This window comes from Tachypleus tridentatus, unplaced genomic scaffold, assembly GCF_004210375.1.
Source record: "Tachypleus tridentatus isolate NWPU-2018 unplaced genomic scaffold, ASM421037v1 Hic_cluster_1, whole genome shotgun sequence".
NCBI classification, from domain to species: Eukaryota; Metazoa; Arthropoda; class Merostomata; order Xiphosura; family Limulidae; genus Tachypleus; species Tachypleus tridentatus.
The window spans coordinates 30,212,474-30,231,380 of NW_027467777.1; the positions used below are offsets into that span (position 1 = coordinate 30,212,474).

The 18,907-nt window shown below is 33.7% G+C and overlaps 1 protein-coding gene across 1 annotated transcript in view; it reads left to right on the forward strand.

Annotated features, from left to right (window-relative positions):
• Positions 1–4,268: 4,268 nt before the first annotated feature.
• Positions 4,269–18,907, forward strand: part of LOC143241631 (uncharacterized) — a 33,287-nt gene continuing 18,648 nt past the window's right edge. Inside the window, exons 1-6 of the mRNA XM_076484812.1 lie at positions 4,269–4,407; positions 7,437–7,586; positions 10,167–10,287; positions 11,661–11,815; positions 12,891–13,001; positions 16,477–16,566. Of these exons, the coding sequence (XP_076340927.1) occupies positions 7,509–7,586; positions 10,167–10,287; positions 11,661–11,815; positions 12,891–13,001; positions 16,477–16,566 (555 nt within the window). The 5' untranslated portion in view covers positions 4,269–4,407; positions 7,437–7,508. The remainder of the gene's footprint in view (positions 4,408–7,436; positions 7,587–10,166; positions 10,288–11,660; positions 11,816–12,890; positions 13,002–16,476; positions 16,567–18,907) is intronic.

The window sequence follows — 18,907 nt, forward strand, 5'->3', positions numbered from 1 at the left end:
TGGTTTATATAAACACCTGTTTCTACTGGACTGATCTTTATGTTATAATCTCGTGATTTATAACTTGGTTTGTTTTATATAAACAGCTGTTTTTAGTGGACTGATCTTTATGTTATAATCTCGTGATTTATATCATGGTTTGTTTTATATAAACACCTGTTTCTAGTGGACTGATCTTTATGTTATAATCTCGTGATTTATATTGGTTTGTTTTATATAAACAGCTGTTTCTAGTGGACTTATATTTATGTCATAATCTCGTGATTTATATCTTGGTTTGGTTTATATAAACACCTGTTTCTATTGGACTGATCTTTATGTTATAATCTCGTGATTTATATCTTGGTTTGTTTTATATAAACAGCTGTTTTTAGTGGACTGATCTTTATGTTATAATCTCGTCATTTATATCATGGTTTGTTTTATATAAACACCTGTTTTTAGTGGACTGATCTTTATGATATAATCTCGTGATTTATATCTTGGTTTATTTTATATAAACACCTAATCTAGTGGACTGGTCTTTATGTTATAATCTCGTGATTTATATCTTGGTTAGTTTTATATAAACACCTGTTTCTAGTGGATTGATCTTTATGTTATAATCTCGTGATTTATATCTTGGTTTGGTTTATATAAACAGCTGTTTCTAGTGGGCTGATCTTTATGTTATAATCTCGTGATTTATATCTTGGTTTGTTTTATATAAACACCTGTTTCTAGTGGACTGATATTTATGTCATAATCTCGTGATTTATATCTTGGTTTGGTTTATATAAACACCTGTTTCTACTGGACTGATCTTTATGTTATAATCTCGTGATTTATAACTTGGTTTGTTTTATATAAACAGCTGTTTTTAGTGGACTGATCTTTATGTTATAATCTCGTGATTTATATCATGGTTTGTTTTATATAAACACCTGTTTCTTGTGGACTGATCTTTATGTTATAATCTCGTGATTTATATTGGTTTGTTTTATATAAACAGCTGTTTCTAGTGGACTTATATTTATGTCATAATCTCGTGATTTATATCTTGGTTTGGTTTATATAAACACCTGTTTCTATTGGACTGATCTTTATGTTATAATCTCGTGATTTATATCTTGGTTTGTTTTATATAAACAGCTGTTTTTAGTGGACTGATCTTTATGTTATAATCTCGTCATTTATATCATGGTTTGTTTTATATAAACACCTGTTTTTAGTGGACTGATCTTTATGATATAATCTCGTGATTTATATCTTGGTTTGTTTTATATAAACACCTGTTTCTAGTGGATTGATTTTTATGTTATAATCTCGTGATTTATATCTTGGTTTATTTTATATAAACAGCTGTTTCTAGTGGTCTGATCTTTATGATATAATCTCGTGATTTATATCTTGGTTTGTTTTATATTAACACATGTTTCTAGTGGACTGATATTTATGTTATAATCTCGTGATTTATATCTTGGTTTGTTTTATATAAACAGCTGTTTCTAGTGGACTGATCTTTATCGAAGTTGTTTTCCTTTTCTTCACAGGATTATATGGGAAAAGTCGTTTTTGATGATAGAAACATGGTCGCAGATCAATGGAGAATCTGTCCTAATTCAAATACTCAAGTTGACTTCTATTTTCTTGGTAGGTAATCTTGGTACACTTCTATTTTTTCTAGGTAATTTTAGTACACTTCGATTTTATTGGTAGATAATCTTGGTATACTTCTATTTTTTGGTAGGTAATCTTGGTATACTTCTATTTTTTGGTAGATAATCTTGGTACACTTCTGTTTTTGTGGTAGGTAATCTTCGTAGAATTCAATTTTCTTGGTAGGTAATCTTGGTACACTTCTGTTTTTTTTTGGTAGGTAATCTTCGTACACTTCTATTTTTTGATATGTAATCTTGGTACGCTTCTATTTCTATAAAGATAAAATAAATTAATTTTGTTTTACCCAAGAGTCGAAAGTGGCCTGGTATTTAGGGATCCAACGTTCATGCCTTGTTATTACAAAAAAAATAGGAAGAAATCGAATACACAATTGGAAATCGTTTCTGCGTTATAAGAGTAACAGTCAATCTCCGCTATTCGGCTACAGGTGAATAATTTTAAAGCTAGTGTTAGGTTCTGTTGACTGTCTGCCTTCCATCTAGGCTGCGAGCTCAAACGTTTGGACAGTTAACAGAAATAGGTCATCTTAGGACGTACAATGTTAAAACTTGGAGTTCGACAAACGTTTGGACAGTTAACAGAAATAGGTCATCTTAGGACGTACAATGTTAAAACTTGGAGTTCGATTACTCGTAGTGAGCGGCGTGATGTTCGTTGTGTGGTTTTCATTGAGAAAACAACGACATTTGACGTGTGTCAGCATTAACATTATGGATCTACAAAACAACGACATTTGACTGTGTACGTGTGTCAGCATTAACATTATGGATCTACAAGAATAACATCTAGGAATCGATTCTTCCGAAGTGGACAGAATGCAGAAAGGTCAAGCTTTACATTAAGGACCTATCATAAACTTCTCCTGTGTTTTGTCCCGCTGTGAGTCAGTTGTAAGTTTAAGAACTTGAAATTATCCGAAGTTTGATTCTCCAAGGAAAAAAAAAGTCCATTGTTTAGCTGTGCATTGAAAATAGCAACAACAACTGAAACGCTTACAGCGCCACTATTGGTATTTCAAAGTATTAGCTCATAACGTTTATATTCCATGTATACATATATACACACAAACTGGTCAGTAAATCACACACTACTAGTCAGTAAATTACAATATATATATCATATACCACTGGTTAGTAAATTACAATATATATATATATATCACACCATTGGTTAGTAAATCACAAACCACTGGTCAGTAAACCATTGCCACGCTGCATTGATCATAATCGGCCCTCGAAAAATACGAAACTGTGCCTATATATATCAAGGAAATTGGGCCATTTTTGACGAAATAATGAATAATAATATTCTACATCTGTCCACCAAGTTTCATCAAAATCTGACCACTTTTGACAGAATAATGAAGAATAATATTCTACATCTGTCCACCAAGTTTCATCAAAATCTGACCATTGTTCACTTATTTATAGAGCACAAATATTGTAAACAAAATCCTCATCTTACCAGACAGGGATTTTTATTTTTATTTTCATGACACTGACCCTCCAAAAGCTAATTAATTCTAAGTTAGGTCACAGGTCAAATGTATATGAGCCCAAATTCGTTCTGCCGTTCACGAGAAATTTTGTTGACAAACAAACTAACACAGAGGTGAACACATAACCTCCGTCACCAATTAATAATGGTTTGTAGGTATAATGCAATACCACCAGATCAGTGGCGCCATCTCAGCAGAACTATACTTCAACGGTTATCTAAGTTGGGATTTTTACGAGCATATCTGCATTAGAATATATATCTCATAGTTACAAACATCTGAAGGGAATCGAATAACAACAAAAAATATAACAGTTTTTACTATGCAGTAAAACTATCTTACTTTGTGGAAACCAATACTTTTACTTGCTTTCACTATAGAGTAAAACTATCTTACTTTATGGTAACAAATACTTTTACTTATTTTTACTATGCAGTAAAACTATCTTACTTTGTGGAAACCAATACTTTTACTTGCTTTCACTATTGAGTAAAACTATCTTACTTTATGGTAACAAATATTTTTACTTATTTTTACTACGCAGTAAAACTATCTTACTTTGTGGAAACCAATACTTTTACTTGCTTTCACTATAGAGTAAAACTATCTTACTTTATGGTAACAAATATTTTTACTTATTTTTACTATGCAGCCCCCCGCTAGTACAGCGGTATGTCTCCGGATTTACAACGGTAAAATCAGGGGTTCGATTCCCCTCGGTGGGCTGAGCAGATAGCCCGATGTGGATTTGCTATAAGAAAAACACACATTTTACTATGCAATAAAACTATCTGACTTTATGGTATCCAGTATTGTTAATTGTTCTTATTATGCAGTAAAACTACCTTACTTCATAGTATCCAATAGTTTTACTTGTTTTTACTATGCAGTAAAACTATCTTACTTCATGGTATCCAATAGTTTTACTTGTTTTTACTATGCAGTAAAACTATCTTACTTTATGGTATCCAATAATTTTACTTGCTTTTATTATGCAGTAAAAGTACTTTACTTCATGGTATCCAGTAGTTTTACTTGATTGTATTATGCAGTAAAAGTACCTTACTTTATGGTACTCAATACTTTTTATTTACAGATCCTAATTGGAACAATCACCTAAACGACAAGAACTTACCGATACCTCTACGAGTCGTACTTCAAACTGAAAACGGTGGAAAACATCAAAAAAACAGTTCGAGTTTTTAAAGTTTATTCCGTTTGTTGAAAACTGGGATAAAACATTTCTGGTAATGTAGGATCGACAGTAAGAAATGAAACAGAATCTTCTGAACAGAATTGTGTTATAAAAGAATTAGAATGTTTTAAAAAAGTAAAAACAAAAATATATATATCATTTTAAATAATTAAAACAAAGTAAAAAAAGTAAACTTTTTCAGGTGTGAAACGTTTTATGAAAATGGTAGATTTTTATTGAGTGAAATCCTTTTGTTGTGATATTAAAGTTATTATTTGACTTCTACGAATGTCATGGTAACAAAAGAGTATGACAGAAAATACCCGTTTTTCAATTTACTAAACGGACCAAGAAGATAAATCCGTACAGATTGGAGTCTTCTTCATTAGAAGTACCAGATGAAATGTTCAGTTTTTGAATGCACTTAAGCTATTTGGATGAGAACGTGGGCTGCTCTAAACAAAACTTGCAAAATGGCCGCCAAAGAACGTAATACACAATAAATAAAGTAATGCACTTTAATCAGTTATTAATAAAGTAAATAACGCTGCACAACAAAGTGTTTGCTTCTTGAACACTGTTGGGTGTTCCTTATAAATGTTTGGCTGCTGATCACGAAAATCACATCCAAATTTGCCTATCACGTACCATTTCATCGAAATATTTAGTTTTGTCATGTTTTTTCCTTATATTTTTGTCCAAAAAATTTCGTTTCTGTAAGAGACCTATGAAGAATGTTTTGTGCAGTCTGGGCATGTCCAGGCATGAAATCAGGCCAGGTTGGAAGATGTTCTGTGGAAGTATGCAGCCCGGACATGCCTGTGCAGGACGTACCCAGCTTGACACCGTCTCAGCAGGCTATAAAAATGGCTTGCATACACAGATGCTGCTCATTGGATTAATATAGAACTTATAGTGTGTACGTATTGTTTCAGAATATAGCATTGCCCCAGTAGCACTGTAACAAGTAAGTTAGATGTTATGGATGTTTTACAGGACGATTGGTGTCAGTCAGAATGTCTTGTCAATGTTGTAACAGCCGCGATACATTCTGCTATATTTGTAGTGAGTATATGCTTGTTCATCAGAGACGCTCAATGACTGCTCTTGTGAAGAAAGTATATCATCTATACTTTGGCTGGAAAATTGATGATGAAGACCAAGAATGGGTGCTTCATATTTGTCATGTGACATGTGCTATCTGTTTGAAAGCTTGGCTCAGAGACACTTGAAAGACAATGCCGTTTGCTGTCCCCATGATATGGCTAGAACAGAAAGACCATGTGACGGACTGTTACTTCTGTTTGACTAATGTATCTGGTTTCTCTGCCAGAAATAAGAAGTCAATTGAATACCTTAATCTGCCTTCAGCAATGAGACCCGTACCACATGACGACAGTCTTCAAATTCCGAAACTACCAGAGGAATGGACCTTAGATGAACCAGATGAAGAAACTGCAATGAAGGGAACTGGCAGTGACATTGATCTGGATTTTGAACCGTGATCCTCATTTCATAACACAGTCAGAATTAAACAATCTAGTCAGAGATTTGGGTCTGTAAAAAGCCGAATTGCTGGGTTCGAGACTGCAGGAATGGTGTTTGCTGTCACCAGGTACGAAAATTTCTGTTTTCGAAGCCGCCAAAATGATATAACCATATTATTTGCACAAGTTGACAGTCTCTGTTTCTGTGTTGACATCGAAGGATTGTTCTCTACTTTGCGTTGTGACCATGACCTGCAAGAGTGGCGTCTCTTTATTGATTCATCAATATTAAGCCTCAAAACTGTTCAGTTACACAATGACAACGTTCACACTTCAATACCTGTTGGCTGTGCAGCACACATGAAAGAAACCTAAGAGAACATGAAAATGTTGCTGAAGCACATCCAGTACAGCAAGTACAACTGAAATATCTGAAAACTGGAGATCTGGAAGACGTTGCTCTGTTACTGGAACTGCAGCTCGGCTATACAAAGTACTGTTGTTTCATCTGTGAATGGAACAGTCGTGCCAAAGAGTCACATTATTCTAGACAGAGCTGGCCACTCTGTAAAAAGTTAGATTCATAATAGAAAAATGTGGCTCATGAACCGCTTGTCGACCCGGCAAAGATTTTTTTGCCTCCTCTTCACATAAAATCAGGACTTATGAAGAATTTTGTGAAAGCGATGAACAAAGAAGGTGAAGGTTTTCGTTATTTAAAACAGATGTTCCCAAGAATAACTGAGGCCAAGATCAAAGTGAGCATTTTTGTTGGCCCTCAGATCAGACATGTTATGAATGACAAGTGGTTAGTTGAGCCAGAAAAGATTGCCTGGAAAGCCTTCAAAGACATTGTTGACAATTTCCTTGGCAATTACAGAGCCCCACATTACACTCAGCTGTAGACAAACTTCTCAAAGCATACAAAACAATGACGAGCAACATGTCACTCAAGATTCATTTCCTCCACTCACACTTGGACTTCTTACCCGCACATCTCGGTGCTGTCAGTGACGAACACGATGAAAAGTTTTATTAGGACATTGCTAGAATGGAAAAACGATATCAGGGCAACTGGAATCCGTCAATACTTGTTGACTACTGTTGGACACTGCAACGTGATACACCGGACATTGAATACAAACGAAAATCAGGAGCAAAACACTTTTAATTATGTTAAACTTAATAACGTATTAGAAACATAAACGCAATTAAATATGTTATTGCCAGTAAACAGTTAACTGTTTGTTTCTCAGAGTTCCTACGTGATGAAACAAAACCAAAACTATATTTGTGTATACCCACCAGGTACCTGTTACAATCAGCAAAAACTTTTCAGGACGCAAATCTTTTCAAAAATTGTTGTGCAGTGTTATTATATAATTAGTGCTTTCTTTGTTTCCATAGCATGTTTATTAATTGTTTTTATCAAAGAAAACCACAAATGTTGTTATGACATGATATCTTGTTCTAGTATAAAACAAGGAAATAAGAGGACCACATATGATATAACTGATGTGTAAATCTAAGTTATATTCTGGTGATGATATTTTCTTACGTTTCATGAAATTTGATTGGTTTATGTACCTTCCAGATTCCAGTTGGTTTCGGGTGCCAGAGACTGGCAAAGGACTTAAAACAACCTGTTGATTTCTCGACAAAAGACATGTGGATTGAAGGAGAGTTGCTCTACACTATGAGAGAATCCACTGCAAACCCTTACAGCTACGCTACGACGTTTTTTGTAATTACTATATTCGTTTTTCTCTTAAATTCCACATTAGTAGTCCTAGTAAACACTGTGATGAAAAATTCAATTTATCACAAAGATTCTCAACGCTGTAACCCGATGGTTTTCTACAGGATGCTCTCTCACTTTCATCAGCTTGCTAACTAATAAAGAAAGTGCTCGGGTTACAGGTTGTGATGGAAGAGGAAAAATAACACGTCGAGAATTAGAGAGTTTTTAAACAATCAAAGTAATATTTTTATTTTATTGTAAAATAATTTCTTGTGGAACAGCTTCAGGTTCTGATAGATGGTTTATCAGTAACAACACTTCTGTGTTACAACATTCAGTGTAACATCCTTTTAACAGTCAACATTCCTATGTCACAACATTCAGTGTAACATCCTTTTAACAGTCAACATTCCTATGTCACAACATTCAGTGTAACATCCTTTTAACAGTCAACATTCCTATGTCACAACATTCAGTGTAACACCCTTTTAACAATCAACATTCCTATGTCACAACATTCAGTGTAACATCCTTTTAACAGTCAACATTCCTATGTCACAACATTCGGTGTAACACCCTTTTAACAATCAACATTCTTATGTCACAACATTCAGTGTAACATCCTTTTAACAGTCAACATTCCCGTGTCACAACATTCAGTGTAACACCCTTTTAACAGTCAACATTCCTATGTCACAACTTTCAGTGTAACATCCTTTTAACAGTCAACATTCCTATGTCACAACATTCAGTGTAACATCCTTTTAACAGTCAACATTCCCGTGTCACAACATTCAGTGTAACATCCTTGTAACATTCAACATTCCTGTGTCACAACTATCAGTGTAACATCCTTTTAACAGTCAACATTCCTATGTCACAACATTCAACGTAACATCCTTTTAACAGTCAACATTCCTGTGTCACAACATTCAGTGTAACATCCTATTAACAGTCAACGTTCCTGTGTCACAACTTTCAGTGTAACATCCTGTTACCAGTAAACGTTCCTATGTAATAACTTTTAATGTAACATCTTTTAATAGTCAATATTTGTATTTCACAATCTTCAATGTAACATGATATTGTAATATTACCTTCGTAAGACATCGCTACGTCTACTTAACATTGTTGTAATATCACCTTCGTAAGACATCACTATGTCTACTTAACATTGTTGTAATATAACCTTCGTAAGACATCGCTACGTCTTCTTAACATTGTTTTAATATCACCTTCGTAAGACATCGCTACGTCTACTTAACATTGTTGTAATATCACCTTCGTAAAACATCGCTACGTCTACTTAACATTGTTTTAATGTCACCTTCGTAAGACATCGCTACGTCTTCTTAACATTGTTGTAATATCACCTTCGTGAGACATCACTACGTCTACTTAACATTGTTGTAATATAGCCTTCGTAAGACATCGCTACGTCTTCTTAACATTGTTGTAATATCACCTTCGTAAGACATCGCTACGTCTACTTAACATTGTTGTAATATCACCTTCGTAAGACATCGCTACGTCTACTTAACATTGTTGTAATATCACTTTCGTAAGACATCGCTACGTCTACTTAACATTGTTGTAATGTCACCTTCGTAAGACATCACTACGTCTACTTAACATTGTTGTAATATCACCTTCGTAAGACATCACTACGTCTACTTAACATTGTTGTAATATCACCTTCGTAAGACATCGCTACGTCTACTTAACATTGTTGTAATATCACCTTCGTAAGACATCGCTACGTCTACTTAACATTGTTTTAATGTCATTTTCGTAAGACATCACTACGTCTACTTAACATTGTTGTAATATAACCTTCGTAAGACATCGCTACGTCTTCTTAACATTGTTGTAATATCACCTTCGTAAGACATCGCTACGTCTACTTAACATTGTTGTAATATCACCTTCGTAAGACATCGCTACGTCTACTTAACATTGTTGTAATATCACCTTCGTAAGACATCACTACGTCTACTTAACATTGTTGTAATATCACCTTCGTAAAACATCGCTACATCTACTTAACATTGTTGTAATATCACCTTCGTAAGACATCGCTACGTCTACTTAACATTGTTTTAATGTCACTTTCGTAAGACATCGCTACGTCTACTTAACATTGTTGTAATATCACCTTCGTAAGACATCACTGCGTCTACTTAACATTGTTGTAATATCACCTTCGTAAGACATCGCTACGTCTACTTAACATTGTTTTAATGTCACTTTCGTAAGACATCGCTACGTCTACTTAACATTGTTGTAATATCACCTTCGTAAGACATCACTACGTCTACTTAACATTGTTGTAATGTCACCTTCGTAAGACATCGCTACCTCTACAACTTATGAAGAGTGTTCTAGTATTACTTCCGTAATACACTGTTACATCTAATTTATTAAGACTGTTTTAGTGTTAACTTAATAAGACACTGTTAGGGTTAGTTTACACTATCAGAAAACGAGACAACGTTACCATTCAAGGTGATAAGTCTAGATGAAACACCTACTAAACTCTCCACGATATTTAAGCTGTCGAACTGAATAATATTTCTCTTCCAGGTGGCGTACGATCAGAAGTCTAAGCACTTAGCTCACTTCTACAATAAATGGGAAGAGGGCACTTCTTCTAAGCCAGTCCCTGTAAAATCAAATTTTATCGACGTATATGGCTTCAACGACAGTGAGATATCCTTTGATTTTACACATCAACACCTAAAGCAGTGTTACGTTTTGTAACTTTTGTTTTTAATGTTGTATAGAATGAAGGGTTGACTAACTAGGTACACATCAACACCTAAAGCAGTGTTACGTTTTGTAACTTTTGTTTTAATGTTGTATAGAATGAAGGGTTGACTAACTAGGTGCACATCAACACCTAAAGCAGCGTTACGTTTTGTAACTTTTGTTTTAATGTTGTATAGAATGAAGGGTTGACTAACTGGGCACACATCAACACCTAAAGCAGTGTTACGTTTTGTAACTTTTGTTTTAATGTTGTATAGAATGAAGGGTTGACTAACTGGGCACACATCAACACCTAAAGCAGTGTTACGTTTTGTAACTTTTGTTTTTAGTGTTGTATAGAATGAAGGGTTGAGTAACTGGGTGCACATCAACACCTAAAGCAGTGTTACGTTTTGTAACTTTGTTTTCAGTGTTGTATAAATTGAAGGTTTGAGTAACTGGGTACACATCAACACCTAAAGCATGTTACGGTTTGTAACTTTTGTTTTTAATGTTGTATAGAATGAAGGGTTGACTAACTAGGTACACATCAACATCTAAAGTAGTGTTACGTTTTGTAATTTTTGTTTTCAGTATTGTATAAATTGAAGGGTTGACTAACTAGGTACACATCAACACCTAAAGTAGTGTTACGTTTTGTAACTTTTGTTTTCAGTGTTGTATAAATTGAAGGATTGAGTAACATCAACACCTAAAGCAGTGTTACGTTTTGTAACTTTTGTTTTCAGTGTTGTATAAATTGAAGGGTTGAGTAACTGGTACACATCAACACCTAAAGCAGTGTTACGGTTTGTGACTTTTGTTTTTAATGTTGTATAGAATGAAGGGTTGACTAACTAGGTACACATCAACACCTAAAGTAGTGTTACGTTTTGTAACTTTTGTTTTCAGTATTGTATAACTTGAAGGGTTGAGTAACTGGACTGACAATTGATTTGTTTACCTTGTTTTTCATTTCTCATTTCTTGGATCAATTATTTGGAAAAAGTCCATTACGTCAGAGGTTTTCACGGAATATGCTTGTTGTAACACAATACAAGATATATATGTATTAAAATTTCAAGTTTTGTATCGTTTGTGTTATAATTAACCGTTGTTTTCTTATCTTTCTGGTCGCCTGTTTGCACTTTCTTATGACCTATAAGTTCCAACATGTCCATAAGTTAAGTTCTAAGCGAAACTGGTGAAAAGAAAATAACTGAACATAATGTTATATTCCCCTATTGGTTACGACGTCTTTTATTGTTATTCAAATGTGTTACAGTTTTATGTAATCGTATCTATATCTTTATTTTATGTCGTTTCTAGATGTGTTATATACAATCAACCAAGACTACGGCAACTGTTCTATGAAAAGAACAAACACGTATGTTCCAAAGGTGTACATGCCTCGTGGGAAAGAACTTATTCTAAGTAGTCCAGACTTTCTTGGCAGCAACGAAGGATTTCATTACTTTGGAGAGGTTTGTGTGTTGTTTGTTAGGATCTAAACTTCCAATTAGGTTTGTGTGTTGTTTGTTACGATTTAAACTTTAAATTAGGTTTGTGTGTTGTTTGTTACGATTTAAACTTTAAATTAGGTTTGTGTATTGTTTGTTACGATTTAAATTTCAGCTCAGGTTCGTAAACTGTTTGCTAGGATTTAAACTTTAACTCAGGTTCGTGTGTGTTTTGTTATGGTTTAAACTTTAACTCAGGTTCGTGTGTTATTTGTTGGGATTTAAACTTTAACTCAGGTTCCTGTGTTTTTTGTCAGGAGTTAAACTTTAAATTTGGTTTTGTGTTCTTTGTTAGGATCTAAACTTCCAATTAGGTTTGTGTGTTTTTCTTACGATTTAAACTTTAAATTAGGTTCATATGTGGTTTGTTAGGATTTAAACTTTAACTCAGTTTATCAATTTATCAGTTTTTAAAGTCTAACTCAGATTAGTGTGCTGTTTATTATTATTTTAAGTAAGGTTTGTATGTTTATTGTTAGGATTTAAACTTCAATTTGGGTTGGTGTGTTGTTTGTTAGGATTTAAACTTTAACTTAGTTTCGTGTGTTCTTTGTTAGGATTTCAACTTTAACTCAGGTTCGTGTGTTATTTGTTATGGTTTAAACTTTAACTCTGGTTCGTGTGTTGTTTCTTACGATTTAAACTTTAAATTAGGTTCATATGTGGTTTGTTAAGATTTAAACTTTAACTGTGGTTCAAATGTTGTTTGTTAAGATTTAAACTTTAACTGTGGTTCGTGTGTTGTTTGTTAATATTTAAACTTTAACTGTGGTTCATGTGTTATTGATGTTTTTCTTTATTATTTAAAGTTTAGCTTAGGTTTGTACATTATATCGGATTATTTTAGCCTGTTTTAAGACTACAAAGTTTACTTTTAATGGCAACATTTGTGACAACGGTAAGACCAAATTTTGTTCTATATTTATCTTAAAATATCTCTTCAACATAATATGTTTATTCATTAAACCAGCTAATCAGCTATTGTCTGATATTCAATATTTTAAAACAAAACAAGTGATAGAGTTGTTCTTCAATGTAGAGTGAAGAACGCAACATTCCTGTGTCAGTGTTTGAAAAGAAGGTAGAAGGCTTCTTACTAGGGCCTGGAATGAAGTCTGCTTTTGCTGTGATCACACGTTATTACACCAACGTAAGTATATAGTACAAGAAATCTGGTAATACTGTGAATAACTGTAAGGATCAGGTGGTTTATAATGTATGGATAACTGTAAGGATCAGGTGGTTTATAATGTATGGATAACTGTAAGGATCAGGTGGTTTATAATGTATGGATAACTGTAAGGATCAGGTGGTTTATAATGTATGGATAACTGTAAGGATCAGGTGGTTTATAATGTATGGATAACTGTAAGGATCAGGTGGTTTATAATGTATGGATAACTGTAAGGATCAGGTGGTTTATAATGTATAGATAACTGTAACAATCAGAAGGTTTATAATATATGGATAACTGTAAGGATCAGGTGGTTTATAATATATGGATAACTGTAACAATCAGAAGGTTTATAATATATGGATAACTGTAAGAATCAGAAGGCTTATAATATATCGATAACTGTAAGAATCAGAAGGTTTATAATGTATGGATAACTGTAAGAATCAGAAGGTTTATAATGTATGGATAACTGTAAGGATCAGGTGGTTTATAATGTATGGATAACTGTAAGGATCAGGTGGTTTATAATATATGGATAACTGTAAGGATCAGGTGGTTTATAATGTATGGATAACTGTAAGGATCAGGTTGTTTATAATGTATGGATAACTGTAAGGATCAGGTGGTTTATAATGTATGGATAACTGTAAGGATCAGGTGGTTTATAATGTATGGATAACTGTAAGGATCAGGTGGTTTATAATGTATGGATAACTGTAAGGATCAGGTGGTTTATAATGTATGGATAACTGTAAGGATCAGGTGGTTTATAATGTATGGATAACTGTAAGGATCAGGTGGTTTATAATGTATAGATAACTGTAACAATCAGAAGGTTTATAATATATGGATAACTGTAAGGATCAGGTGGTTTATAATATATGGATAACTGTAACAATCAGAAGGTTTATAATATATGGATAACTGTAAGAATCAGAAGGCTTATAATATATCGATAACTGTAAGAATCAGAAGGTTTATAATGTATGGATAACTTTAAGAATCAGAAGGTTTATAATATATGGATAACTGTAAGGATCAGGAGGTTTATAATATATGGATAACTGTAAGAATCAGAAGGTTTATAATGTATGGATAACTGTAAGGATCAGGTGGTTTATAATGTATGGATAACTGTAAGGATCAGGTGGTTTATAATATATGGATAACTGTAAGGATCAGGTGGTTTATAATGTATGGATAACTGTAAGGATCAGGTTGTTTATAATGTATGGATAACTGTAAGGATCAGGTGGTTTATAATATATGGATAACTGTAACAATCAGAAGGTTTATAATATATGGATAACTGTAAGAATCAGAAGGTTTATAATATATGGATAACTGTAACAATCAGAAGGTTTATAATATATGCATAACTGTAACAATCGGAAGGTTTATAATACATGGATAACTGTAAGAATCAGAAGGTTTATAATATATGGATAACTGTAAGAATCAGAAGGTTTATAATATATGGATAACTGTAAGAATCAGAAGGCTTATAATATATGGATAACTGTAAGAATCAGAAGGCTTATAATATATGGATAACTGTAAGAATCAGAAGGTTTATAATATATGTGGATAACTGTAAGAATCAGAAGGCTTATAATATATCGATAACTGTAAGGATCAGGAGGTTTATAATATATGGATAACTGTAAGAATCAGAAGGCTTATAATATATGGATAACTGTAAGGATCAGGAGGTTTATAATATATGGATAACTGTAAGAATCAGAAGGTTTATAATATACGGATAACTGTAAGAATCAGAAGGTTTATAATATATGGATAACTGTAAGAATCAGAAGGCTTATAATATATGGATAACTGTAAGGATCAGGAGGTTTATAATATATGGATAACTGTAAGGATCAGGAGGTTTATAATATATGGATAACTTTAAGAATCAGAAGGTTTATAATATATGGATAACTGTAAGGATCAGGAGGTTTATAATATATGGATAACTGTAAGAATCAGAAGGTTTATAATATATGGATAACTGTAAGAATCAGTTTATTATGTAATTTGCTTCCCACGAGCCTATGTTCAACTTTATTTTTGTATCAAATATAAATTCTTTAGTAAAATCTTAAACTTCAGTACTTAAACAGTAAGACGTTTGTTAAACAACAAAGTACCACATAATTTATAATGTGTTTTTTACACACACCCCAGTAAGACGTTTGTTAAACAACAAAGTACCACATAATTTATAGTGTGTTTCTTTACACACACCCCAGTAAGACGTTTGTTAAACAACAAAGTACCACATAATTTATAGTGTGTTTCTTTACACACACCCTAGTAAGACGTTTGTTAAACAACAAAGTACCACATAATTTATAGTGTGTTTCTTTACACACACCCTAGTAAGACGTTTGTTAAACAACAAAGTACCACATAATTTATAATGTGTTTCTTTACACACACCCCAGTAAGATGTTTGTTAAACAACAAAGTACCACATAATTTATAGTGTGTTTCTTTACCCACACCCCAGTAAGACGTTTGTTAAACAACAAAGTACCACATAATTTATAGTGTGTTTCTTTACACACACCCCAGTAAGACGTTTGTTAAACAACAAAGTACCACATAATTTATAGTGTGTTTCTTTACACACACCCTAGTAAGACGTTTGTTAAACAACAAAGTACCACATAATTTATAGTGTGTTTCTTTACACACACCCTAGTAAGACGTTTGTTAAACAACAAAGTACCACATAATTTATAATGTGTTTCTTTACACACACCCCAGCAAGACGTTTGTTAAACAACAAAGTACCACATAATTTATAGTGTGTTTCTTTACACACACCCCAGTAAGACGTTTGTTAAACAACAAAGTACCACATAATTTATAGTGTGTTTCTTTACACACACTCCAGTAAGACGTTTGTTAAACGTACTTTTCTAAATGTCTTTATTAAAATATTGTCTTAAGCTTTGTGAGTGGTACCTGTGAAATATAGAAAACTTAAAACAAAAAGAAGTCATCTCTAAGCTATTAAATTTTCCATTTATCTTTGATAGTTGAGCCACTGACCGATTTAAGTGTTTAGATACGTAATTTAAAATAAAGATTGGACAGACGAAATATTACTTCGTCTTATTTCCAAATATTTTGGTTAAGTACTTTTTCACGTGTGTTAATATCTTTGAAGATAACTGAAAGTTACCAAAAAAAATCGATATAAGTCAGCTGTTGCAACTTATAATGAAACGTCGTCAGACAAACACAGACGTTTTTTGTACTTACGTGGTACGGTTGCTCGTAAGAGCCGTGTTAAATAGGTTTCTGAACAGAGTAAGGTTTTTAGTATTAAGCATAAATGTTCCACATCCTTTCGGAGTGTGCACATAACATAGAAATATTTGTGTTAATGATTTGAAACAAGATTTGAACTGTCCAGATTCTTGTTTCGTTGTAACAGGATGAAGTTTGGTACGACAGTAACACCAGAGAACAGCAAGTGCCAATTCGAATCACTGTTCGGGTTTACAGCAAGGGGAATGTTGCACAGGTATGTTGAGTTTGATAACACAAGCAACATTTGTATTACACCTAAGTGAACATTTCAAAGTGAATATTATTTTTATACACAAACAAGCTGGAAGGTATGAAAATAGGAGACTGATGGTGTAAAGTAACGAGACTGACGGTGTGAAAATATAACTTATGGTGTGAAGATAGGAGACTGATGGTGTAAAGTAACGAGACTGACGGTGTGAAAATAAGACTTATGGTGTGAAGATAGGAGACTGATGGTGTGAAGTAACGAGACTGACGGTGGGAATATAAGACTTATGGCGTGAAGATAGGAGACTGATGGTGTGAAGTAACGAGACTGACGGTGTGAATATAAGACTTATGGTGTGAAGATAGGAGACTGATGGTGTGAAGTAACGAGACTGACGGTGTGAATATAAGACTTATGGTGTGAAGATAGGAGACTGTTGGTGTGAAGTAACGAGACTGACGGTGTGAATATAAGACTTATGGTGTGAAGATAGGAGACTGACGGTGTGAAGAAAGACTGAAGAGTCTGGCGTGTTAAAAAAGAATACTTGTCAGTTCGAGACTGTGAACAAATCGGACGTTAAATGTTTCCGTTAAATTCTCACTGAGGTTTTGGTCAGTTGATTTGTGTAATACCAGGACCGTTCAACAAACTTCAAGAAAATCACAAGACGGTTTCTCACGTCTAACCTTGAAAATAGTTATAATGACCTTGAAAAGGGTTTTGATAAGAGACTGTTCAGTAGGTGTTTACAACAAGAGACTGTTCAATAGGTGTTTACAACAAGAGACTGTTCAGTAGGTGTTTACAACAAGAGACTGTTCAGTAGGTGTTTACAATAAGAGACTGTTCAGTAGGTGTTTACAACAAGAGACTGTTCAATAGGTGTTTACAATAAGAGACTGTTCAGTAGGTGTTTACAACAAGAGACTGTTCAATAGGTGTTTACAATAAGAGACTGTTCAGTAGGTGTTTACAACAAGAGACTGTTCAATAGGTGTTTACAATAAGAGACTGTTCAGTAGGTGTTTACAACAAGAGACTGTTCAATAGGTGTTTACAACAAGAGACTGTTCAGTAGGTGTTTACAACAAGAGACTGTTCAATAGGTGTTTACAACAAGAGACTGTTCAGTAGGTGTTTACAACAAGAGACTGTTCAGTAGGTGTTTAGAATAATAGACTGTTCAGTAGGTGTTTACAACAAGAGACTGTTCAATAGGTGTTTACAACAAGAGACTGTTCAGTAGGTGTTTACAACAAGAGACTGTTCAGTAGGTGTTTACAACAACAGACTGTTCAGTAGGTGTTCAAAATAAAAGACTGTTTTACCTTTTCTTACATTTATTTGAAGCAAAAACTGTGGTTTGAATATCATTTCCTGGTAGTTGGATATAGTTGTTTAGATAGCTGAGAGTTCAATCTAGTCATTCAGTTAGATAGCTGACAGTTCAATCTAGTCATTCAGTTAGATATCTGACAGTTCAATCTAGTCATTCAGTTAGGTATCTGACAGTTCAATCTAGTCATTCAATTAGATATCTGACAGTTCAATCTAGTCATTCAGTTAGATAGCTGACAGTTCAATCTAGTCGTTCAGTTAGATAGCTAACAGTTCAATCTAGTCATTCAGTTAGATAGCTGACAGTTCAATCTAGTCATTCAGTTAGATAGCTGACAGTTCAATCTAGTCTTTCAGTTAGATAGCTTACAGTTCAATCTAATCTTTCAGTTAGATAGCTGACAGTTCAATCTAGCCATTCAGTTAGATAGCTGACAGTTCAATCTAGTCGTTCAGTTAGATAGCTGACAGTTCAATCTAGCCATTCAGTTAGATAGCTGACAGTTCAATCTAGTCACTCAGTTAGATAGCTGACAGTTCAATCTAGTCTTTCAATTAGATATCTGACAGTTCAATCTAGTCATTCAGTTAGATAGCTGACAGTTCAATCTAGTCATTCAGATAGCTGACAGTTCAGTTAGATAGCTGACAGTTCAATCTAGTCATTCAGTTAGATAGCTGACAGTTCAATCTAGTCATTCAGTTAGATAGCTGACAGTTCAATCTAGTCTTTCAGTTAGATAGCTTACAGTTCAATCTAATCTTTCAGTTAGATAGCTGACAGTTCAATCTAGCCATTCAGTTAGATAGCTGACAGTTCAATCTAGTCGTTCAGTTAGATAGCTGACAGTTCAATCTAGCCATTCAGTTAGATAGCTGACAGTTCAATCTAGTCACTCAGTTAGATAGCTGACAGTTCAATCTAGTCTTTCAATTAGATATCTGACAGTTCAATCTAGTCATTCAGTTAGATAGCTGACAGTTCAATCTAGTCATTCAGTTA